This window comes from Sciurus vulgaris (genome assembly GCF_902686455.1).
Source record: "Sciurus vulgaris genome assembly, chromosome: 1".
Taxonomy (NCBI): Eukaryota; Metazoa; Chordata; class Mammalia; order Rodentia; family Sciuridae; genus Sciurus; species Sciurus vulgaris.
In genome coordinates, this window is record NC_136461.1 from 23,781,017 (window position 1) to 23,805,499 (window position 24,483).

The 24,483-nt window shown below is 41.6% G+C and overlaps 1 protein-coding gene across 3 annotated transcripts; it reads right to left on the reverse strand.

Moving 5' to 3' along the window:
- Window positions 1–1,621: 1,621 nt before the first annotated feature.
- RNF19B (ring finger protein 19B) lies at window positions 1,622–23,400 on the reverse strand. 3 transcript variants are annotated; one of them, XM_079123909.1, is made up of 9 exons: window positions 22,627–23,394; window positions 12,894–13,099; window positions 10,916–11,060; window positions 9,306–9,468; window positions 8,749–8,863; window positions 6,973–7,113; window positions 5,849–6,056; window positions 3,298–3,429; window positions 1,622–2,482 (listed from the first exon to the last, which is right to left on the reverse strand). In XM_079123909.1, exons 1-9 carry the CDS (start codon window positions 23,250–23,252, stop codon window positions 1,984–1,986), a joined length of 2,235 nt encoding a protein of 744 aa, XP_078980035.1. In that variant the 5' UTR covers window positions 23,253–23,394; the 3' UTR covers window positions 1,622–1,983. The 3 variants fall into 3 exon arrangements, with proteins under 3 accessions (XP_078980035.1, XP_078980036.1, XP_078980037.1); XM_079123910.1 differs by having other exon boundaries at window positions 10,916–11,057; window positions 22,627–23,392; XM_079123911.1 differs by lacking the exon at window positions 3,298–3,429 and having other exon boundaries at window positions 22,627–23,400.
- Window positions 23,401–24,483: the final 1,083 nt, after the last annotated feature.

Genomic DNA, 24,483 nt, shown 5'->3' on the forward strand with positions numbered 1-24,483 from the left:
TGAACCTTTTTAGATGCTAATATCTAGAAGATGACTGAAGTGTTACAATGAATTCAAATAAAGTTTTTCCTACCCCTGGTCTGGAGTTCTGGGCTTCCTTTCTTAAATGATACCCAGAATCTCCTTTACTTCTATATGATCTTACAGGAGAAGAAAAACACTGGCCTTTACCAATAGTGTTTTCAGTACACCATCTCACTTAATCTTTGCAATTCCATAATTAGGCTTATTATCCCATTTTGATTAAGTGAAAGCAGACTCGGAGTGGACTGCCCAAGCCCCACAGCATTAAGCAGAGCCCAGATAAGAAACACAGGTTTGGCTGTAAACTCCTTCCAACAGACTTCTTTGATTTTATACAAGTTAATTGCTTTCTTGATGAGGGTTCAAGAGAATTCCAAGTCGAGTGGAAAATCTGCATTTCAGGTCTCCAGACTGTCTGTCACTTCTTCCAATAGGTTCCTTTTGTCACAGAGGGACACCCTTTAGGGCACTTTCTTCCAGGGACCTGAAGTCCACTAATGGCATTTTCTGTCCCAGATACAAGAAAATGTGCTAAGTTGGACCGTAGTACCTAAGAGATAAGATGCTGGCTGCTGTCCAGACTCTTCGTCCTTAGTGTAGTAAGACAAAGAGCAGGTGCATCTGCAAAAGAATAAGAAAGCCACCTGGTCCTCAAGGAAAGATGCATTCAATTCTTTCTCTGGGCCCAGGATTAAGGTGATAGGCTTGGCACTAGAAGTTCCTTAAACAGTCTTGAGAATGGGGGAATCTGGGGGCACCAGGGAGTTACTGACTTGTACCATCACGAAATTGTCAGTGCCAGATCTGGAAGCTTGCATTGGGGGTTATGAGTCTTTTATTCAATTTTCTTGCTACTCTGTGCATAAGCTTTCATTTCTAAGGACATTATTCTAGACAGTGCCAAAATCCAAAGTAGTACTAACTTAGCTTAATTCTGATAAATTTGTAAGATCAGGCAAAGTTAAAAATATTCAGAGGTTTTGATGGTTGGTGTCCTCTCGTTCATTACAAATCTCAGATTTCTTTGTCCCTCTTAAACTACATTGGCAAAACTGAGAAAGCCTTTTGGAACAGGGGCACACACCTGAGAACACAGCCAATGCCTCCATCACTGCTGGTGATCATGCAGAATCAGTACATTTCCTCCTCCAATAAGAATACTCTGTTCCCAACTTGCGACCCTGCAACGTGCATGGAGACCTCTTGAGAGCAACTGGGACTGCCAGCCTGTCCTCTTCTGAACACAGGACTAACAGTGACTATAATGCAGAAAAGGGTAAGTAAAGCTTTAACAGGAAAACTGCAGTTGCCTCTAGAGGGCAAACAAAGTTCATTTTTTAAACTATGGCTTTCCTGTCCAGCTGACTCAGCTAATAACTCAGTCTGACTACACAGTCCAAAATGAGCCTGGCTTTCCTCCCTGTCACACTAAAAGAGAGTGGTTTATACACGACTCCACTGCAGGTGGATTTGAATACAATCCTTCTTCCCTGGGGTAAGAAAAACTCAGGACCTGAGACTGTCAAAGATGTAGTGTTTTGTTTCAGTCAAACACTTGGCTTTGTAGGACTAGCCAAGCCAAGGAAAATGAGATGAATTGAAGTACCACAGAAATCTTTATTAAAATGTGTCCTTCAGTAATACGTTAGCATACATACAATATACACACATACATATGTACACTCTTTGACACACCTCACGGATCGCCAACATCAGTTTAACCAATAAATTAAAACTAAAAAAGAGGGGGAGGGGAGGGGACAAGGGCAAAATTTTCATGTATTATCTGGTAAGAAATTGCAAATTTCTCAGAATTTCTCAGAATTTCCCTGGGGAAAACCTGACCAGAAAATCTTTGAAATAAAATACATAAATCCCCCCCACCCCACCCCACCAAAAAAATCCAAAAGATGCAGTTACAACAAATGTGCTTCTCAGAACAGGAGCATTCATTTCACTTCATACTCTGGCTTCTGCACCTTCTGGCTTCAAGACAGTCTGTCCCTCGGCTGGGGCACAGAGGTTCATATGGGCACTTGGGCTTGGTGCACCTTGGGCTCTGGGGGTTGAGGGGCAGGCTGCAGTATGGGAGCGGGGAGAGCCGCACTCATCTGAGGTGATGTCTGGCACATCATCTGACTGTGTGTCAGAGCTCTCCAGGTCACTGCGGATGCTCTCTGGCTGGGCCAGGCTGATGTCCCAAGCTTTACTGGCCAGGCAGTCTTTCTGTTCACAGCTTTGGTGTTTGCAGGGGGGATCCTCTTCACTGCCGCCGCCATTGCCGCCACCACTACCACCACCACCACCACCGCCACCGCCACCACCACCACCTTCTTCTTCATTTTCTGCCATCTGAGCATGGACATGGAGAGAGTCCTCTGTGCTGCTTCCACTCACCAGCTGATACTGGCTTGGTTTGGCTTCAATGTCCACTTGAATTTCCATATTGTTGCATTCTCTGTGGAGACAAAATCCACTGTGCTGAGTCATGCATGGGTCATTGCTATATCTGTTGACAAAAGTAGTTTGTGGATTTAGGATTAGGAAGTTTAAAAGGATGAGTAAACAGTGGACTAGAGCTTATTTTGTGTGTGTGTGTGTGTGTGTGTGGTGCTGGGGACTGAACCAGGGCCCTGTGCTTGTAAGGCAAGCACTCCACCAACTGAGCTATATCTCCAGACCCTAGAGCTTACTTTTTGCGACACACACAAACACTCCTCAGCAAATCTCTTTTAAACATCTGAAAAAGCTTCCAAAATTCTACTAAGGGTCATTGCTTCATACTATCTTTCTCAAAATGTAAATGTGAAAGATTTATAACTCTTTGCTACTGTGCTATAATTAAAAGAAGCCAGAATTCCAACAGTAATACTGCAATCACACCAAGCCAAAGACACTACTCAAAATAAAAGAGTAACAGGCTATGGGAACCATATTGAGCAAAGGGTAAGCAGAAACCCTAGATTCACAGACATCAATGAATACCAATCTAGCTCTTTAAGTTTCATGTAAGTAATTACACACTGCTTCAGCAGCTAAGGGGAGGGGAGGAGGAGGGAGGGGAGGGAAGCAATCTTTAGACATCAAGTGCTAAAGAGAAGAATCAAGAGATGCTAACACTCTAGGACCAAGAACTTGGTCAATGAGTTCACAGGGCGTGCTATACATCCCACTAGATGGTACAAAAGAGCCCTAACATGAGGCATTGTGCTTCAGAAAAAGTACCCGACCAAAAAAATGCAACCTCTCCTGGGCATCTGACTGTTCACATACCTGTCCTGTGGGTTGTAGGAACTGATTATGGAACCGGCCATAGCACGAGTGCTTGCGTTGTCACTAATTGCACCGAGACTGGCTGTATCTTTGGGGAAAATTTCCTTTTGGACATCGGCTTGGACTTCTAACCTGTGTAAAGAGGGGACGTTCAAGTTAATATGAGACCTGGGTATTCTGAGACAGTCTACTTCCTGGTATTCATCTCTTCCATTATTCTCTTGCAAACTGTGATGATCTATCTGATCATCTCCAATTGTCAAAGAGCTGAAATACATGTCCGCACATTTCCCTTCTTAAATATCTACTAAAATCGTCCCCTCCTTTCTATCCCCACTGCTACTGCATAACTTCAGGTTCCCAACATCATCTGCTTGGGGAATTACCACTGGGATCTCTCTCCAAGTCAAACAACCTCCAGACCAGTGCCAGTGCGGATGAAGACCTGATCACTCTAAATTCTCTAACTCCTGGCTGCCTCCTGCTAACAGGAATTTATGGTCTTCCTGATCTGCCAGGAAGCCAGTCCCATCTCTCACAAGAAGCTCAAAACCATAATCACTTTGAGTTCACATTTTAAACCTCCATAACTCTGCACGTGCTATTCTCTCTCTCTCTCTTGAAGTTTCCTTTCTTCTGCCTGACAAACTTATATTTGGCCCTTAATAAAGGAAATACCATTTCCCCCTTTTCTCCCAGAAAACCAGTCACTTCCAACTAAGTGCTCCTGCAGCAACTACCTATTTATCAATTTATGTATCTCTCTCACTCCTCTGGGAGTTTCATAAAAGAGACCATATCTCACTCACACTTTACCCTCTGGATCTCAAACACTTAGCAATCAAATCACTGAAGGACATAACACTGAAGGACACACAGGAGTCAACCTCCTCCCTTCCTCATAGAGCAGCACTTTCCCAATGATGTCTCAGAGATAGGAACCCATAACTATTTGCCCTCTTGGCTCCAACACCATTTTGTTGCACTCCTAAGTATTTCCTCATAAAGGGTTTCACCATCAAACCCATCTGACTCATTCTCTTCCTATAAAAGCAAGGCTTTCACAGAACTGGAACAGCTGGACTGGCTAAGCTGCAGTTTCAGCAAGTCACTCTTCAATTACATCTGTCTGCTCATTTACAGGGGAGCTGGCTCTAAGATCACAGCAGTGAATGTTCCAGCATTTGGGGGCAGGATCCCCTAACAAGAGACACCAGAGTCACAAGACACAGCAGGTCAACAGTAGTCTCCACCCTGCCACCTGTGTCTTTGCTCTACTGCCCTGCCTCAGATGCCCTTCAAGGATGTGCAGAGGTCTGGCAAAATGAGAGGAGTTTGAAGGAAGTGTACTCATCAGAGACCTGGGTTCCAGTTCCAGCTCTGCCATAGGTTCACTCTCTTTCGACAGAAGCTTTCTCAAAGGCTATTTTTTACTTAGAAGCTATAATAAAATTACCTTGGAAGTTTGTTTTTAAACACAGACCATCCCTAGGTCCCATTCCAGGAGACTGTTGTAAGTTACTAATTCTGGAAATGGGCTCTAAAATCTGTTTTTTAAGAGGTTCCCAGGTGATTGACCTACCTGCCATCTGTTGCTTGAATCCTTTTAATAGCCAAGAGGCCCTCTGGTCCCAATTTAAACACTTCAAGAAAAAAGGAGCATAGTATCTGCAATGGCAGTCCTTTCCTTCTTTGGGTTTTTATACAGCTTTCCCTATATTCTCTGTATTGCATGAAAATTAGTTTTCCTCTAGCTTCTGCCTAGTCATTTTAATCTTCCTCTAGGCATGAGTCACAGAAGTCCAATCCTTTCCCCAGCTGAAGGCCTTCTGACATCTGAAAGTGAGTCCCTTCCCTCCCTCTGCTGTGCTCTCCCTATGCTCCTCCCTAGGCCACTCTTCAGAAAAGCAACAAACTGCTTCTCATCTAACATCTGTTAAGTGCCTCTGTATATATTCTGGGTTGTCTAACTGTGAAAAGATCAAGCAAGTCACAATCTATTTTTTTCTTTTTAATATTTTTATTAGTTGTTAACCTTTATTTATTTATTTGTATGCGGTATTATGAATCAAACCCAGTGCCTCACATATGCTAGGCAAGTGCTCTACCACTGAACCACAATCCCAGTCCCAGGTCAAGTCACAATCTTTTTAAAAGTCATAAAGCTTTACATATTCTCAACACAAATTCATAGGATAGGACAGATATAAGGACCATAGTAATTTATGTTGTACCAGTAAGGTACAATAACAAGCTGAGGGAGAGCACAACATCAGGAATTCAATGAAAATGCCTGCTTTAGGCAGGAAGCCCAATGTGGTTAGTAGAGGGAGGATATGAAGTCAAGACTATTCTGCATGTGGAAGCAGCTATTTTGCAGTGGAAAGAACTCTGAACTTTTCTAAAAGTTGAAAAAAAAAAAAAAAAACCACCATTGACAATTAAATCAAAGTGACATGATATATGAAACATGCCTAGTACAGAGAAATGGCTCAATGTGTCACTTCTTATAATTCCAACTATTTCTGTTAGAAATTATCAATTTGCTTACCTGCTGTACTTTCCCTTGCCACTGGAGAGAATGCCACCACTCAGAGTGCCCCCTGAGAGGGCTGCGAAGCTGGCCGTTTCACTGTAAGGGCCTTGCATAACACTGAGTCCATCTGTGGGGCTTCCGCTGGTGCTCAACACACTAGTCAGGCCTTCAATACTGCTTTCCCCAATGCTGGGATTCTTGAGGGCTCGCCAGGCATCTGCCACTGTGGGTAGAACAAAACATCTCAATTCAGGACAGCATAGCATCAAAACAGTTTGACAGGCATATTCCTACAAAGGCTTTTCAGAGTGGAGGATTTTCAAGTAGAAAAGTACTAAGGTATTTAGTTAATGAACAGCTACTATGTGCAGCCACTGTACATCAGTTGTTTCAATATATGTTCATATTTAATTCTCCCAATAGCCAGTCATCAACAGCTCCAACTTTGATGAGGAAATCAGAATTTAAAACTAAATAACTTATCAAGGTCACAGTCACACCAAACTAGAATTCTAAGTTCACTATTATTTCTACAACTCTATAGCTGCCTTTAATTAAACTGAAGATTTCAAAATATGTTTAGGTCAGTGTGAATTCCACTAGAAAGAATGAGAAACCGTTGGTGAACTCTGTGCCCCAGGTTAGATAAAATGGTGAAGTGGAAACAATGTTCAAGTACTCAGAAGATTTGCTTAGTCTTAGCTCTGCAAAAACTCTTAACAGATACTGAAATAAGTTCTAAACTTAAAATAAGTTTTAAGTTCCCATTTAAAAGCAGATAATAGTAGCCCCTGCCCTTCTTCAGAGAGCTGTTGTAAAAAGCAAGATAATAACTGTGTAATGTCCTCTGAAAACTGTAAAGTACTGTGCAGCTATAAAGCTTTATTATAACCACTCAACACCAGCATACTTGGAGTTACTTAGAATCCTACTAGTTTGTACCTGCCACACAGAGGCAAGCACCAGAGGAATTAACCTAATAATTCTGGAACAAAGAAATGAAAAGCTAAAAATACATTACCCCCTACAAACCTCATTATCCAAAGTAATCCAATGACAATCTCTGTAGAATGTGAATTTTATTGATTTTTATCTTATGTCCCATAAATTTAAATGAAAATAAAAAATTTTTCCTTTACCTGTGATTGGACCATCGTCTTCATCAAACTCAATTTTTACTCCCTTTCCATTGGCTGTGCTAACTCCACAGCCACCTCCACGACAGAGAGAAATGGGCACAACCCCATAGACATATGCCAGCATAATGGGGACACCAAAACCTAGGGGGAAGAAATGAAAACATGTCAGCAGGCCATCAGGTTGCAGTTGTCCTAAATTCTCTTTCCCAGCCTGGACATGGACAAAGAACTTTAAAAAGGGCCAAAGAAAGAGTGTACAATCCCAAAGGGGATGCCTGGTATAATGGAATGATGACCAGATTTGCAATCAGAAAAGTGTAGATTAGCTGGGTATGGAGGTGGATGCCTGCAATCCCTGTTACTCTGGAGTTTGAGGCAGGAAGATCCAAGTTCAAGGTCAAGTAAGACCCTGTCTCAAAATAAAAAATAAAAAGGGCTAGCAATATAGCTCATTGGTAGAGTGCAGCTGGGTTCAATCCCCAGTACCACCAGAAGGGAATAAAAAAGTCTGGATTACAATCTTGACTCCAATTCACTGGCTATCTGACTATGGACCTATCTTCCCAGGGATAAGAGAATGTACGTGCAGTGCCCAGCACAGTAAATACATATTGCTTTCATTTCCCTCCTATTCACTGCTTAAGGCTAACCCAAGAATTAAACATTAAATAAGTGACTACTGGGGTTTGTAAATTCCAAAGTCACACTGATGTGTGAGGTAGAATGGTTTAATTGTTAAGAACACAGGATCTAAAGTCAGACTGCCTTGATTCATATACCTGTGCAAAGTGACTGGGAAAATGACTGCACCATTCTGTTAAAACTGTGCTACTTTTCTGAGGCTGTAAGGATTAAATGAATCAATATATGTGAAGCACTCAGAATTCATTGATTTTTATTAATAAAAAAATTCAGCATACTTGGAATTAGTGAAAAATTAGAATTGTTTTACTAAAAAGTAGAATCCATTTCTACTTTTAGCTAAATTCAGAGTTCTTAACACTGCATGAGAGCTGCTTCCATATGCAGAATAGTCTTGACTTCATATCCTTCCTCTACTAACCACATTGGGCTTCCTGTCTAATGGAAGAGCAGGCATTTTCATAGAATTTCTGAGGCTGTGCTCTCCTTTAGTTTTCAGTTGAACAGCCTTTATGTTGTACCTTATTGGCTTAATGGTACTATGGACCTTATATCTATCCTAGTCTATAAATTGTGTTGAGAGTATGTAAAGCTTTATTATAACTCATGAAATGTTACAGATTATTTTTCTAAATATCCCCCAAAATACTGTGAGGCATTAGTCAAAAATAAAACTGATATACCTTTGTGAATCTCATGACAAGTAGAGGAGGAGGAAGATGAAAGGTGAAAAACCAGGGCTTAAAATAATTTTCTTTAATTCAACCTTTTGTGTGTCACACCAAGTTCTAGACACTAACTTAAGACACATTCTGATAATTTAGGGTAGCTGAAAAATAATCTTAACAACAGTGTCTAGTAGAGTTAACTACAAAGGTAGGTGTCATAAAATGTAGGTGTCTCCAGAATAAAATGTCTGGCCAGCTGGCTAAACTGCTATGGTCAGAAAGCTAACAGAGGGATGCGCATGGTGGTGCATGCCTATAATCCCAACAAATGGGAAGGCTGAGGCAGAAGGATCAACTTAGCAAGACCATGTCTTAAAATAAAAAATAAAAAGGGCAGGAGGTGTAGTTCATCTCCTTAGTGGTAAACAGATAGCTAACAGAGGAGTCATGGACCTGACTAGCTTACCAACACTAACTGCAGCAATCACTGGGGATGCAATGACCGACAAAGTCACTCCTCCTGTGATGGCTAAATTCCTCTTGTGTTTGGAGGTTTTCCTTCCCTCATACCTGCTGTGAATCTATAAAAGAGAAAATTCAGGTCAGCAGGTTAGGAAAGCAATATTTTTCCAGGGGAAAAAAGAACAAGTGAATAGTTGTTTATAAGTTATCTATATTAAAATATATCCTCTACCCCCAAAAAATCTTCAAATTTTAACCTAACTTAAGATCTGGAAAATATAAACTAATGCAGAAAAAGTAAATCTGAGGCAGAATAACTCAGGGTAATGAAGTAAGCAGTTCACCTTTAAGTCTCTTAGACAAGCCAAGTCAGGATGTTAATAAGAACTCTGAGATCCCATGGGGGTTTATAAAAAATCCATTTAAGAAATTAAAGTTATTTTTAATCTAAGAACCAGCTGATTTCCAGGCAGCTCTGAAATACAAGCTCCTTCCCATTTCCCTCAAACCTTTGCCAACAAACCTAAAGCTGGAACAGGCATAGAACCTAGCATGTCTTACCTTCCTTCCAACGTAAACAGGAATGCCAATGACCATGGCAGGAATGGCAATACCAGCAATGAGAGAAATCCCCACTGGAGCACCAATTAATGTGCCCAGCTGCCAAAGAATTTTCTTCTTCCGACTCCATGGCTTCTTGCCCCAGAATGTACAGCCAGAGGGACTACAGAAGAAACATGAAGTTATTGTCAATATCATAAACACAGCTTCTTATCAAGAAGGCTCGATAAGAATAATAGCCTTCTTTCCAATGAATGATTGAGTTAAAGAGAATTTAGGAAACCAATATATTACCCAAGAGAGAGCAAAGGACATGGCCAGACTAATAGAGCTCTGAGCTCTTCCAATTATTTATTAATTTATTTACTTTATAAAGGCAGACCTCCAGAAACAAAAGTCCTTTTCTTCTCTCTGTTGAACTCTCTTCCCAGACCCAACAACACTGATCCAGCTTCTTGACAGACACTACTTGGGATCCTGCATAGCATGTGCATTTGATAACTCACCCAAATGCTTTGTGTTCTGCAGCTAATTAACATTCTGATTGTGTAGTTTCTTGGAATGTGTCCTACCACCCCTAATAGATACTGTAAACCATGTTCATCACGTTCTTTAATGTCAGTTTGAAACTCTGGCCACTTTTATGCTCAGTCCTTCTATACCTGGTCCTCCTCCTTCATTCCCTTTGTGCTATTTTCTCTACTTGATATGACAAGCAACTGTGAACGTAGGAATCATGTTTTAAACACCCTGTGCCCCCAATGACTGTTACAGAGCAAGTATTCAAATGCTCACTAAAATGAAAATTAAGTATTTCATCTACACAATGGAATTTATAAATATTAGCTCCTCTAGGACAGTTATTTTAAGATTCACTCAATGATTTGGGAACTCATTAAATTTAAGAAGCTGTAAAGAGATAATAGTTTAGTAAGATTAGACGTGTCCACTACGAAGTAGTGATAATATACTGAAAGCAACAAGGGAATGTCAGTGAAGAATGAGGAGAACTCAGTTACTCAAGAGGCTGAGGCAGAAGGATCACAAGTTTAAGGCCAGCCTAGGCAACTCAGTGAGACGCTGTGGCAAAATGAAAATAAATGAATAAATAAAAGGGGCTGGGAAGTAGTCCAGTGGTAGAGTGCTTGTCTAGCATGCATGAGGCTCTGGGTTCACAAAGAATGAAGGTATGAGACAAAGAAGGTATGATCGATGAAATGGCATTTAAATGGCTCTTGAAGGATCAATAAGAACTGAGCAAACTGAGACAAAAGGGAGATACTGGGAGGCTGATATGGTTGGAAAGCATGCCAGGCAAAGAAAGCAACATGAACAAGCATAGAGGGAGGATACCCAGATTATCTGGGATATAGCACAACTTTAAGAGTAGATTAGGGCCAGACTAAGGAAAGCTGTTAGGGGTAAGACATGATTAGAAGGTTGGTTGGAGGTTGCTGAGGTGGAGAAAAGTATGATCAGAGCGGTGCTTCAGAGGTACTTTTTACAGCTTCCTTATTCTGTAATGAGAAGACAACTATGTCTGACATCCTTTTCTCTAAATGAGTAAGAGAATAAGACTATAAAAGCAATGGATATATTTCTCATCTCACCTGAGGTAATGCAAGTCTGAGATCTCTTTCATACAAAGCCAGCAGAATTCACAGCCACACACTGCACAGGTCATGTGATTGCAGCTTCCATCATTCATCTTGATAATGTAAGCACTGCATCGTGGGCATGGCTTGATGTCATCTGCTGGGGGTGGGAGTAGGAAGGATGGGTAGAAAAATACCCACTATTAAACCTAGCTTGACTTCATCATTCCAAAGAGTGCACACAGAAATGAAGGGAAGTCAAGAACTCCTGACCGAGGATTCCAAATTGTGCAACACACTTTACTGGAAGGTTGGCTATGTCTAGACCTCAGGAATTTTCAGAAAATGAATTGTTTTATACTGAGCTGCCTACCCTAGTAACTGGCATCTTAAGCAGCAGTTGAGTCACAGTCTGAACAAGACTTCCCTAGAGAGAACAATGGTTCCAAGTAAAATGGAATTTCCACCTGCCAATAGGCTGATGGATTTAAAAGCAGAGTCCTACCTCAAGAGTCAGCGGTCTAAAATTGACTTTAAATTTTGATAACTGTAAGTTCAGGAAATTTATTTTTCAGATTTAATAAGTATTATTGTGATTTGTTGTTAAGATAATCCAGTGTCTTCCTATGATACTTTCAAGCTTAAAATCTAAAAATAATTGGATATGCTATGTAACACGGACCTGGTAATGTTCACAGCAAGCTAGGAGCTATCCTTTGAATAAGAAAATTTAGGAGATTGTGCTACGCCAGAAAAATGAATGGCAAAATCTTTCCTATTAGCCTCTCCCAAATGACATCCCCAGACATAATCCACTGACATTTTAAAATAGGTTTATTCTGACTTGTCAAGGTTGGAACTGAATATGTGATGTTCCTCCTTTTTTTTTTTTTTTTTTTAAGGTTCTGGAGATTGAAAATCTTCCTTCTTTTAAGGTTAATCATTAATCCATATTAGTATTATTTCCTTTTCTTAAATCTGTACCTTACCTCCAAAAGTAGTGATGCACTTAAAGCTAGAAGGCAAATGAGTACAGGTTTAGCACTAATTAAATGTTTTTCTGCTCACAATGAAAAGTACTGCAGAAGACCCTAGCAAAAGGACCTAATTGTTCTCCAATTTGAGACATATTACTAAGAAGGTGGAGACTTAAGAATTCAATTTTGTGGCTGGGCATGGTGCTTTAATTCTAGCTACTGGGGAGGCTTAGGCAAGATCACAAGTTAGATGTCAGCTTGGGCAATTTAGTGAGACCCTGTCTCAAAATAGAAAATTTTAAAAAGGGGGCCTTAGGTTGTAGCTCAGTGGTAGAGAGCTTGCGTTGCATGAGTGAGTCACTGGGTTAGATCCTCAGCACCACTTAAATAAATAAAATAAAGGTACTGTGTTCACCTATGACTAAAAATTTTTTCAAAAATTTAAAAAGGGCTAGGGAAATAGTTCATGATTCAGCAGTTGCCTAGCATGTGTGAGATCCTGGGTTCAACCTGTAGTACCTACGTACACATACAAACATACACAATTTTGTTGGATTTCAATTTTATGTGCCTATAATAACCTACAAATGGTCAGAAGGGAAGCTACATATCACAAACATATTATTGAAAATATAACCATTATACTATCATACCATGCCAGGCATGGTAGTGTGCATATATAGTCCCAGAAACTTGAGAAGCTAAGACAGGAAGATCATTTAAACATGGGAATTTAAAACCAGCCCTGGAGATCCCAGCTCAAAATAAAAAGGTTGGTGGAGATGGGGGGGAGGGTGCTGGAGATGTAGTTCAGGGATAGGTAGAGTACTTACCAAACATGCCTGAGGCCCTGGGTTTGATCCCCAGCACCGCCAAAAAAATTATGATCAAGTAATAGTTTCTATTCTCTGATTCCAGGGAATACTTGGGTTATACACTAAGATAATCTTTTCAAGATTTGGGCTCACTTTATGAGATACCAAATAAAGAGACAATGAGATTATGCCAAGTTATACCTGGTCCAGATTCTTGCCCATAACTGAGACCTGAAGTGTGCTTGGTCCGAACTCTCAAAGTCTGGGCCCTCTGCTGCCGGGCCATATCGCAGGTCTGATTTGGATGCCATATCTGCTTACAGTGGTAGCAGAACTCAGTCTGGCAGCCTTCTCTCTCACAGGTTAGCTTTGGGCAGCTGGCACAGCCATAGGCAATAACAGCATAACTGGTAAGGAAACAGGAAGATACCAGTAAGGTTAAGAATGATCTAATCAAGGTGGACATTATTCATCAGGGCTAACACCCCTGGTTTGGCACCATCCCACAGCCACATAAGATGCCAAGAAAACACACACACACACATGCACACACACACGCACACACACACACACAGAACCTGACCAACTATATAACTTATCCCAAGTGAGAAAGCAGATTTCTTGATATTCCAAAAACAATTTATTTCCTGAAAAAAAAGGGAGTATATATCATATTTAGCCTGAATTCCCAGCCTTTATTTAATTGTAGTTTAAAATGCTTGAATAGCTATTTGCCACCCTGTTTCATAAATAAAGGGTCCAAAACAATTTCTTTCCATGGTTTTCTATATTTAGAGAGATTGGAGTTTGTTTACAAGAAAAGACAATAATTATAAAATAACTACAGCAAAAACTAAAGCAAGTATACTTTTTCATTTTAAGTTTTACAATGGAGTTGGTCTGACCACAGTTTGAGAGAACAACAGTCCTAGATAGACTTGTGGTCAAGTTCTACTGAAAGCTTGTTTTATTTTACCTTTTTTATATTTTTTCTCTTTTTGGAAAAATTCCATTCTACACCTTTTAATGTTTTCTTTCTTGACAGCCTCCAAAAGTCAAGAATACTACCCACCTCTCTTACTAGTTAATGTAACGTAAGGCCATATCTTACCTCCCCCCTCTTTTGATACATATTCTTTAAAATGTAATTTAGAAATTATCAGTACTAGATCAATTGTTTCTTGTAATCCATGTTCATTTGCCAAGAATTAGTCTCCCATAAACAATCCAATATATTTACAACTATTAGCTTTTCTGATTAAATCTAAATATGTCAACTAAATTTTCAGACTACCTTAACGATTGAACACTTTTCTTTAAAAAATTTAGAAAAACAAATGGAAAGCTATAAAAGTTTTACCACACAGTTTTCAAACAGATCAATAATTGCATACTTGGCTGTTGACATCTGTGCTCTGTTGTCCCCTATTCCACCCTTTTACCAATTTCCAAAGACCTCAAATAACTTATGTGAATGGCTAATAAGGTTTTCTTGGATTTATTCTAGCTTACTTGTTTATTTGAATGTACATTAGATGTTCATAATAGCAGCTCAAGTTCTATGGTTTATCACAGATCCTGTAAATTGATTTGAGAATGACACTAAAAATATAAATGACAATGTATCTCCTATGTCACATAGGCTGCATTAAAACTCTTCTCAGAAAGAACAAAGTGAGAATAGGTCAACGTGTGAATGCAAATGATTCATATCCTGTGGGAGCTCTGAGCAAAATTTACCCCACCTAGCTGCAAAATAGCTACTAAAGATAAACAATGTGTCTCCTGAAGAAAGTGACTTGCTTGGTATTTTGTGTTAAATGGGAAAAGTAGTAGATGACCTCAGAAGAGTAATAAGCCAAGTTCTGAAGCTACACATTAAATAGACTACCAGTCAGGAAGAACTTAAACGCTTAGTGATCCAATACCACTTTACACAGGAGGAGAAAATACTTATTAAAATTCCTGTTTGGTTTTGGTGCTAGAGATTGAACCCAGGGCCTCCTGCATAATAAGCACACACTCTACCACTGAACTACACCTCCAGATAAGATTCCTTTTTTAATTGAAAAAAAAAAAAAAAAACACACACAGTTCAAATCAGTATGTCTGGTTCATTTCAGTTTCTTCACTGCCAAATCTGGGGGTGGGGACTGCTTCAGTTTTCTCTGACTTCCCTTATCTATGACCAAGGTATAAAGGTATCTGCTGCTTCAAACCTTAAACTTTTTTTCTTAGTTTTGACAGACTTGGAATCCTTTCATCTGACTATGAGTGGAAAATCCTTGATTTCCTCAATTTTTTAAGGCATGGCAATGAGGCATACTAGGGAGAAGATATGGACTAACACAGCAAACAGTGAGAAATCAATTTTAGGTGTGTAATTTAGTTCCAACAAAGTATAATAACACCAAATACTCCACAGCAATCTATTATTATGACACAGAATTACTCATGGCATGAGACTTGGCATTCTTGTTTTTGGGTGCCTGGTCTGGGATCTGATTCACTCTACACGACACTGAGCTACTTAAAATCTCCAAACCTTAGCCTCTATCCCTCAAATCGAGGTATAGGTAGATACTTTCCACTTTCAAGTGTAGCTAAACATATTCTAAAACTGTACTTGCAGTCTTGGCCTGAAAAGTATGGTATAAGAACAGCGCAAGTTGGGCTTGGTGGTATATACCTGCAATCCCAGGTACTAAGAGGCTGAGGCAGGAAAATCAAAGGTTGAGGCTAGTCTGGGCAATTTAGTAAGTCCCTCCCTAAAATACAAAATTAAAAAAGGATTGGAGGTGTAGCTCAGTGGTAATATGCCCTTGGGTTCTATTCTTCAATCCCAGTTCAATTCCCAGTGCCACACCAAAAGAAAGAGAGAGAGAGAGAGAGAGAGAGAGAGAGAGAGAGAGAGAGAGAGAGAGAGAGAAGAAAAACATGGCATGCTTTACTCTTCACTTCTTGACCTTTGCATACTCTACTCCTGCCTACAAGTCTCTTTTCCTTTCTTCTTGCCCATTTAAAAATCATCTCAAACGTCGTAGTCTCTGTAAAACCTACTTAAACTCTCTAGGCAGCTGGTTGCCTATCTTGTGCCAGTGCACAATTATAACACATTACTATACATTATATTGTAATTATCTTGCCTCTCCAACAATGATAGAAAAAAAAAAAAAAAAGAGAGAGAGAGAAAGAGAGAAAGAGAGGGGGCGGGGAGAAGAGGTAGGCGGTGGAGAGGAAAAACTTCTTCAACCGTAAACTTATTTACATGGTTTAGGTACACAGATCAACTTGAACCCAGTCAGACTGCTATCTAGTCACTTCCCAGATCATGCTCCCTACAATATGCATCTAGAAGCTAACCAAACTGACTCCAGACTTAGGATGGTATCTTGGATTTTTATACCTCCATGCATTTGATCATAACATTCAGGTTTAAAAGGCTTTTTTTCCCCCTCTGTTCTCATCTTTGTCTACCCAGTATGAATTTCTACTCATATTTTTGAAAGCCCACATCAAATGTGTTGAAAGCCAGCTCCTCTATGAGATCTTTCTTGATACTATCATGCAAACCCATTATTATTTATTTCATCTAAGAATACTTGTATTTTCCTTAGTACTTATCACATTATGTTTATATTTCTTATCTACTAATCATCTTGTCTTTTCTACCAGCTCAAGCTTCTTATCAAAAGGACCATGTCTAAGTTCTTTCTGTAATATTCCATTCTCAACCAGGTTCAACACTCCATTATTCTCAAAAGCATCTGCTGAATGATCACCTATCCTATTCTTGTCCATCTCCTATCTCATTTCCTCATCCATGAACCAAGTATGCTGCTCATACACCCTACCTTTCTCATCAAGATTCACCTGTTCATTCCACTCTTTTAGGACCTAACTGAAAGGCTTTGTACATGGGAGTTGTAGAAATAGTAGAAATACTCTAGAGGAAGTAATTTTTTTTCAGTTGTAGATGGACACAATACCTTTATTTTATTTATTTAATTTTATGTGGTGCCCAGGTCGAATCCAGTGCCTCACATCTGCTAGGCAAGTGCTCTACCACTGAGCTATAACTGCAGCCCCTAGAAGAAGTAATTCTTAATCTACTCTGAGTGTACAAGATTTACTGTTAAAGACACTGACTCAAAGCAGGCCAGAGTGACAACTATTAAAGAAGACTTGAAAACTGCAAGTAAGAAAAATAGCAAATAATCTTAAAGATGCCAAAGAAAAATAAAAACACGTTCCCTAATGATCCACATTTTGAGACAGGGTTTTGCTAAGTTGTCCTAGTCTCCTGAGTCACTGGGATTTTAGATATGTACCACTGTGCCTGGCTAATATTCTCCTTTACTGACTGTGAAATCTGTCTCACCAAGAGAACTTGTTCTTCCCTCATAAATGTGCTGGAAATGAACATAAGTTTCCTGTTTATGGGAATGGTACCATCCAGTTGTCTGGGAAGACCAACACTGATACTATCTCTCCTGGTTTTGGGTGTGATGTGGGACTCTTTAAGGTACAGAGGCAATAATGAGAGGCTGGAGTTGGGGGAATTTAGGTCAGGACAACCTTATTTCCTATTCATCCGTACAAAAGTTCTGCCCTTGTATACCAGGATGTTTTGTTACCTACTTTGCTCACCCTCAGCCTCCCAGAGATTCTGAATGGGTTTGAAAATTGGCAATGGAGCACCTGAGAGGAAAACATTACAGTTTCATTATTTGGGGGTTTTTGATAGACATGCTTAGGCAGAGATTCAAAAGGGTAATAGAGCAACTGCATCATTTATTAGCTACAAAATATTAGATACCACATTTATTTATTTTTATTTTTTCAGTACCAGGGATTAAGCGCAGGAGTACTTAACCACTGAGTCTTATCCCCAGTCCTTTTTATTTTGAGACAGGGTCTCATTTAGTTGCTTAGGGCCTCAACTAAGTTGCTGAGGCTGGCTCTGAACATTTGATTCCCCTGGCTCAGCCTCTGGAGCTGCTGGGATTACAAAATCTTCTCTGAAATGGTTTCTCCTTTACAAAATCCATTTACCATCACCTACCTGTATGAGACTAAAATGAAATTATATCTAAATAAGATTATACTTAAAGACTATGCTATAAATAACTAAAGTGTCAGTTATTTGTATTTTAAGCTAATTTTATCTCATTTGAAAGTTTATTTATTTTTGTAGCACTGGGGATCAAAACCAGGGAAGCTCTCCCAAGCTTTCTCCCCTGCATTTTTAATTTTGACACAGGGTCTTGCTAAATTGCCAAGGCTTGCAACTTGTGCCACGAAGCCTGGCTGAAAGCATATTGTGGTGCACATCTTTAATTTCAGCAGCTCATGAGACTGAGACAGGAGGATCACCAAGTTCAAACCAGCCTCAGCAACTTAGTGAGGCCCTAAGCAACTTAATCAGACCCTGTCTCAAAACAAAAGATTAAAAAAGAGTTTGGGATGTGGTTCAGTGTTGAGTGCCCCTGGGTTCAAACTTTGGTACGAAATAAGAAAAAGGAAAAAAAAAAAAATGTGTGTGTGTGTGTGTATGTGTATGTATATACTCATTAATGTAGCCTTTAGTATATCAAATAACAATATGAATGTTCCCTTATTTATGAATAAAATATTATATTGAAATATGAGAAAATAACTATGTGAACTCTTTTCCTCTGTTCTACAAATACTTCGTAAAATAATGAAATCTCTTAATATATAGTGTTCCATCATGAGTAATGATAATAAAACTAATGATCAGAACTTGGTAAACTCACTCACACATTCCCCTACCCTGACAAATACATGTGCATGCTCCCATGTGAATGCACACACAAGGGAGGACTTAATAATTTTGCTGGCAAGTTCTTGATCCGTGGGTCAAGTATGGGAAGAGATAACCGGAGCTTAGGGCTTCTTTTCAAATATTATCCATGATTTTCCTCAGGCCCAGGAAAATAAAATGGTTTGATTCAAAGAACAAAACAGGGACTTAAACATCCAATAAGAACACAGAAGCTATTTTCTTCCTGCCATTAAAAATACGCAGCAGCTAGATGCACCCCTGTAATCCCAGCAACTTGGGAGGCTGAGTCAGGATTGTAAATTCGAGGCCGGCCTCAGCAATTTAGTGAGACTGTTTCAAAATAAAAATAAAAAGAAGGACTGGGGTAGCTCAGTGGTAGAGCACTCCTGGGTTAAATCCCTAGAACCACAAAACAAAAAACCCACAGATAGTAAAGCTATGGCCACATTCCTAAGGAAACCTGGACACTCCTTTGGGAAATGAAAGAATTTTAAAATTATTCCCTGTTTTTCTTTTTTACTAATATTTTTAGTTGTAGATGGACACAATACCTTTATTTTATTTTTTTATGTGGTGCTGAGGATCGAACCCAGTGCCTCATACATGCTAGGCAAGCACTCTACCACTGAGTCAGAACCCCAACCCCTATTCCCTGTTTTTCTAACCATCTTTAACTATCTCAAAACCCTTTGCAAATATTATCTAAGAATCTCAAGCGAGGAAAAAATTAGAACTATTTCAGATAAGAGAAATAAAGTAAGTAACTGTTAACAATAGAAATTAGAAAAGAAACTAGGTTCCAGTATACCTGGCTCTCTCAATGTTGTCCTTAGGCTACGCTTAAGGAAAATACCCAAATAGTAGCATCCCCAGTAATGGGGGTTATGCTGATAAGCCAATGCTTTTTTAGAACAGAGGCTAAGTGCAAAGAGTAGTTTAGAACAGAGGTTGAGTGGCCTTCACCGGTGTTAAGACCCACACTCCAAGCCTAGTTTACCACCTACTAGTCATATGACCCTGAACAAATCAATCGATTTCTTTAAACATTAGTTTCCTCATCTGTAAAACTATATCAAATCCATTTCACAATGTTGTAAGGATCCAATTATGTATGCCAGTCATGTAGGTCCTCAGATGCCAGCTTGCTTGTTTTCCTTTACCTTTAAGCAAACAGATACATAGAAAAGAAAAAAAATATACAATTGCTATAATTGTTTTTGCTAATTAAACCTGGATGCTATCAACCCACTAATTAGCCAGATTAAGAGACGGCCTAAGCACAGTGGCATACACCTATAATCCCAATGATTCAGGAGGCTGAGGCAGAAGGATCACAAGTTTGACTCCAGTCTCAGTAATTTAGTGATCAACTTAGTGAGAGTCTGTCTCAAAATAAAAAAAATAAAAAGGACTGGGGATATAGCTCAGTGGTGAAATGTCCTGGGTTCAGTCCTCAGGACTAGGAAAGAAAAAAAAGGGAAAAAAAGAGAGAGGTGGGGTGGGGGGGTGGGGAGAGGAAGGGAGGGAGGGAAGGAAGGAGAGAGACAGAAAGAGACAGGGAGGGGAGGGAGTGAGGGAGGGAGAGGGAAGAAAAGAAAAAACCTAGGACTGGGGGTTGTAGCTCAATAGATGAGCACAAGACCCTGGGTTCAATCCCCATAAAACACATACACACACAAAAAGATCTTCAACAATTCTTTAATAACTTTCGAATCAATAGTGGTTTAGAGCTCCCACCAAGTTTTCAAATTAATTTCTATTCATTTTTTATTGATGTGAACAAAGATAGAAACTGACTTCAGAGAAATAAAAAATGTGAAATGTGGGGGGCTGGGGTTGTGGCTCAGTGATGGAGTGCTTGCCTACCATGTGTGAGGCACTGGGTTTGATTCTCAGCACCACATATAAATAAATGAATAAAATAAAGGTTTATCAACATCTAAAAAAATATTTTAAAAAAGTGAAATGGGGCTGGCTTGAAACTAGTCATAGGAGGTTCGATTCATCCCTTTCTTGAATTATGCTTTGACATATTTTCCAGAAAGATGATCAAGGGTGCCACATTTCTTAGTTAAATTCAAGGAAACTCATATCTCAAAAAAAAAAAAAAAAAAAAAGGAGTTAATATACCATTCCCAAACTAACCATACAGTATTCTCTCATTCTTTGGGTTCAGAAAATAGATTAGCAGTATCTGCAAAACTTTAATATATAATTATTATATTAATTGATTAATATATAAATTAACTTCACCGGAGCTGGGTGCAATAGTTCATACCTATAATCCCAGCTGTTTGCCAGGCTAAGGCAGGAGGATTACAAGTTCTAGGCCAGCCTGGGCAACTTAGTGAGACTGTCTCAAAATAAAATAAAAAATATAAAAGGGGGCTGGTGATATGGCTCGGTGGTAGAGCACTTGCTAGCAAGTGCAAGGACCTACATTTAATCCCCAGTATTGGCAGGAAATAATTAACTTCATAGGAGCAGTAAGACCACCAGACCATAAGCAGACCCTTTTGTTTAGTTTTGTTGGCACCAAGGATTAAATCCACGGGTGCTTAACCACTAAGCCACATTCCCAGTCCTTTTTGTTTTGAGACAGGATCTTGCTAAATTGCTGAAGCCACCACGCCTGGCAAGTAGACCCTTTTAAAGAGTCTACAAAGTCCTTCCTGATACTTATTAACCAAAAGTGAAAGTGATCTATCATAAACAGGGTACTTTGACCACACACTTCAAAGTAATTTGGAAACCCCATCTTGGTGAGGTTAATTAACACACCCACTTCTAAACAAGTTTGGCAGAATTAAAAAAAAATAGAAGTCAACTATTTTAACTCCGAGACACTCTAAAACGGCTCCTTTTTGAAAGGAAACAAATGGCAGCATCATGGAAATCTCAATATACAGAAACTATATACAGAAACTACATACAGAAACTACAATTTCTATATACAGAAACTACAATTAAAAGTCCTTAAATGCTTTGAAGCAAAGGATCACAGCTTTTTAATAGCACTACATTTATGTACTGCAAGGTGTCCCTAGCATCCATTTGCCTCCAAAACATAACACAGGGGAATAAAATTATCTGTCCAAGGTCCAGAGCAGGTAATGGTAGTCTGCCTCCCAACCCCTTAGATGAGCCCCTCTTGGCTGAATGATACCATTCATGAGATGAACTGAAAATTACAATCAGATTTTTTTTAAAGGAGGGGTGTGGGGTGGGGAATCTCCACTGAATGCTTCAGATAGGAAAATCTAGTGGTATTTCAGCTCTGCAAATATAACATTTTAACTCACTGACCTTTGAAATCAAGCGTGCATAGTGCATTTTGAAAAGACTGTCATCAAGATCTCAAGATCAAAGCGGCTGGCAAACATTTTTTTTCCTATCATATCAACCTCTGTGTATTCTTCGTCTCAGTGCCCCACTGATACTCTGGACAAAGAAAGGGTTTGTCCAACCCTCACCCTGCCCAAGGCAGCAAGGTAAGAACCACAGGGTGCCTCCCAAAAGCTTGGCACAGAACACACAGTGCCAGGGTGCTTTCAGAGCTCTGCCAGAAAGCTGTCCTCTTCCCCAAGTGCCATTCCTATCACCTCCATCCCAACTTTCAGCAGCGATTGTCAGGAAAAACACGCCTTCTTCTGCAATGCTGCTAAGCGTGCCCCTAGCCAAATGGACACACCCCTCCAAAGCGCTGCCCCTGCAGAATGTCATTCTCACTGCCTCCTTTGCCAAAGATCCCCTCCCTTCTCACCAAAAGATATCCCCACCTCTGCAAAGGGGCCTTCGCCTGACAAAAAAGCCTCACGTCTGCTGACTTGATGGACAGTTCCCTTCCCCTGACCGACAGCTAAGTCCGCACCTCGAGCCCCTGGTCAGGGGTGGGGCTCTGGGTGCCTCCAGCACACTTGTCGGGGCTTGCCGGATGGTTAGCTACCGGTTACCACCCGCCGCAGTTGCCTTCTCTCCCTCCCGCTGGTCATCACTACCTCCTCCTCGCTTAGGGACACACTCTCGGGGAAGCCCCTCGCTGCTGGCCGCACGCGGGGCCCGCAGCCCCCGCCACACCCCTCGGCTGCAGCCAAGCGCCCCCGGCGGCCACGCCCCCGCGCTCACCCGCAATCCGGGGCCGGGCACCAGCGGCAGTCGGGGTCCGAGGCCAGGTATCGGCGCAGCATGAACTCCTCGTACTTGTGCATGAGCGGCGGGTCGGCGAGCAGCAGGCGGATGTCGTGCGGGTTGAGTCGCTCACTGCACTCGGGGCAGCTGATGGGCACCCGGCTCTCGCTGATCTCCAGGCGCAGGTAGTGGCGGAGGCAGTCCCGGCACGAGCGGTGCGGGCAGCTGAGTAGGCGCGGGGCCCGCTCCGGCGGCAGCCGCACCAGGCACAGCGGGCACTCCACCTCCTCCGCGCCCGGGCCGCCGCCCTCCGCCGCCTCCTCATCGTCGAGCCTGGCCCCCACGGCCGCGGCGGCCTCCTCTGCCTCGGCGACCGGCTCAGCGGGCGACGCCTCGGGCGGCGGGGCCTGGGCAGCGGCTGGGGCCGGGACGGGCGGCGGCGCGGCCGGGGGCGGCGGCTCGGCCTGCGGCTTGGCCCGGGCGCGGCGGCCGCGGGCCGAGGCGGAGAAGACGCTATGGAAGGTGAGGCGCCGGCGCCGGCCGCCACTGCGGCACTTGGGGTCGGGCGCAGCCGCGTGTAGGGATGTGGAGCGCGGCGACTCGGAGTCCTTCTCGGAGCCCATGGCCCGCAGAGGTCGAGGAGCCAGGGGCGCCCAGCGCCGCCACAGCTCCCGCCTCAGGGCCCCCCAGCCGGCGCCCCGGCCGCCGCCTCGGCCGCCCTCCCCGAGATAGAAACCGAGCAGCGGCTACGAAGTGGTTATAAAGCCTCCGCCCCGCGCGCCGCGACACACTGCGCAGGCGCCTGGCTCGGACACCTCACAACCCGCGCAGCCCTGGCGAGGGGCGCTGGGCGGGGCCGAGCGGGCGGGACCGCGGGGCCCAGGCAGAGCCCCGCCTCCTGCTGGTCAGGTGGTTCCAGTGCAGCCATGTTGCAGAGATTGAGAGCGAGACTAGCCAACTGCTGTCCCGCTCCTCCACCCCGGGTTCCATCACCTCTACCCGCATCACCCCCTGGTGGACTTGGCTGCGCAGCGTTCCTTACAGATAAGCTGATTGCCCCTCCCAGTAAATGAGGTTCCAGTTAACTGATCTGTAAAAAGTAAGGGGTTGATCAGATGGTGATTCTCAACTGGTCCACCTTTCACCATTTCTGTTGCTACTATATATTAGGCAACAACATTAATTAACAGAGAACATATTCATTCATTGAGCATGTACAAAGTGTAAGGCATTACCAGATAAGACAGCCATGGTCCCCTGTCTGCAAGGGATCTTCTGAATAAAGTCAGAATTTCTTAATCTAGCATTCAGTGATGTTTGTGAACTAATAAACTATAGTCCTTGACCCACCTGCCTGTCTGTCTTCCTGATAGCCTGGAAGGAGGCCCAGCAATTTCTTGTGTGGAAGTGCCTACTCAAACTCCTCTGACAGGGGCCCCTGAGGCTTCCTAATGGGAGACAGTGTCAACTGTGATGAAAATGTATCAGGATTAGATTTAGTTGCAAATAACAGAAGAAAAAGATTACTTGTAGAAATTTCTCTTTTTATGAAAAATAATTCCAGAGTTAGGCAGTCGAAGTTTGCTTAGCTACCCCTCAGCATTTGGTTAACAATTTTAAGGTAACCTCATTTCCTTCTCACATCCCTAACAGTGGTAAAGAAAATGAAAAGACAGGGTGACTTCTTCCTTTTAAGAAGACTGCAGGGAATCCTGCATATTTTTGCTTAAATCTCATTGGCCAAAACATAATTGCACGGTCGTACTTAGCTGCCAGGAGCCTGAAAAATGTAGGGGTTTTAAAAATTGGGTACAATGTGTCCAGCTAAAAATAGTCTGTGTTCTTTTGTTTGTT

Bases quoted from the DNA above. Each gene is read 5' to 3' on its own strand.
- RNF19B (XM_079123909.1), bottom strand. From the start codon at position 23,252: ATGGGCTCCGAGAAGGACTCCGAGTCGCCGCGCTCCACATCCCTACAC. The intron at 13,100-22,626 runs GTGAGCGCGGGG...TTTCCTTACCAG, and splicing joins TGCCCGGCCCCGGATTGCGG to TTATGCTGTTATTGCCTATG. The intron at 2,483-3,297 runs GTATGTGAACAG...TTGTCTCCACAG, and splicing joins TCCTACAACCCACAGGACAG to AGAATGCAACAATATGGAAA.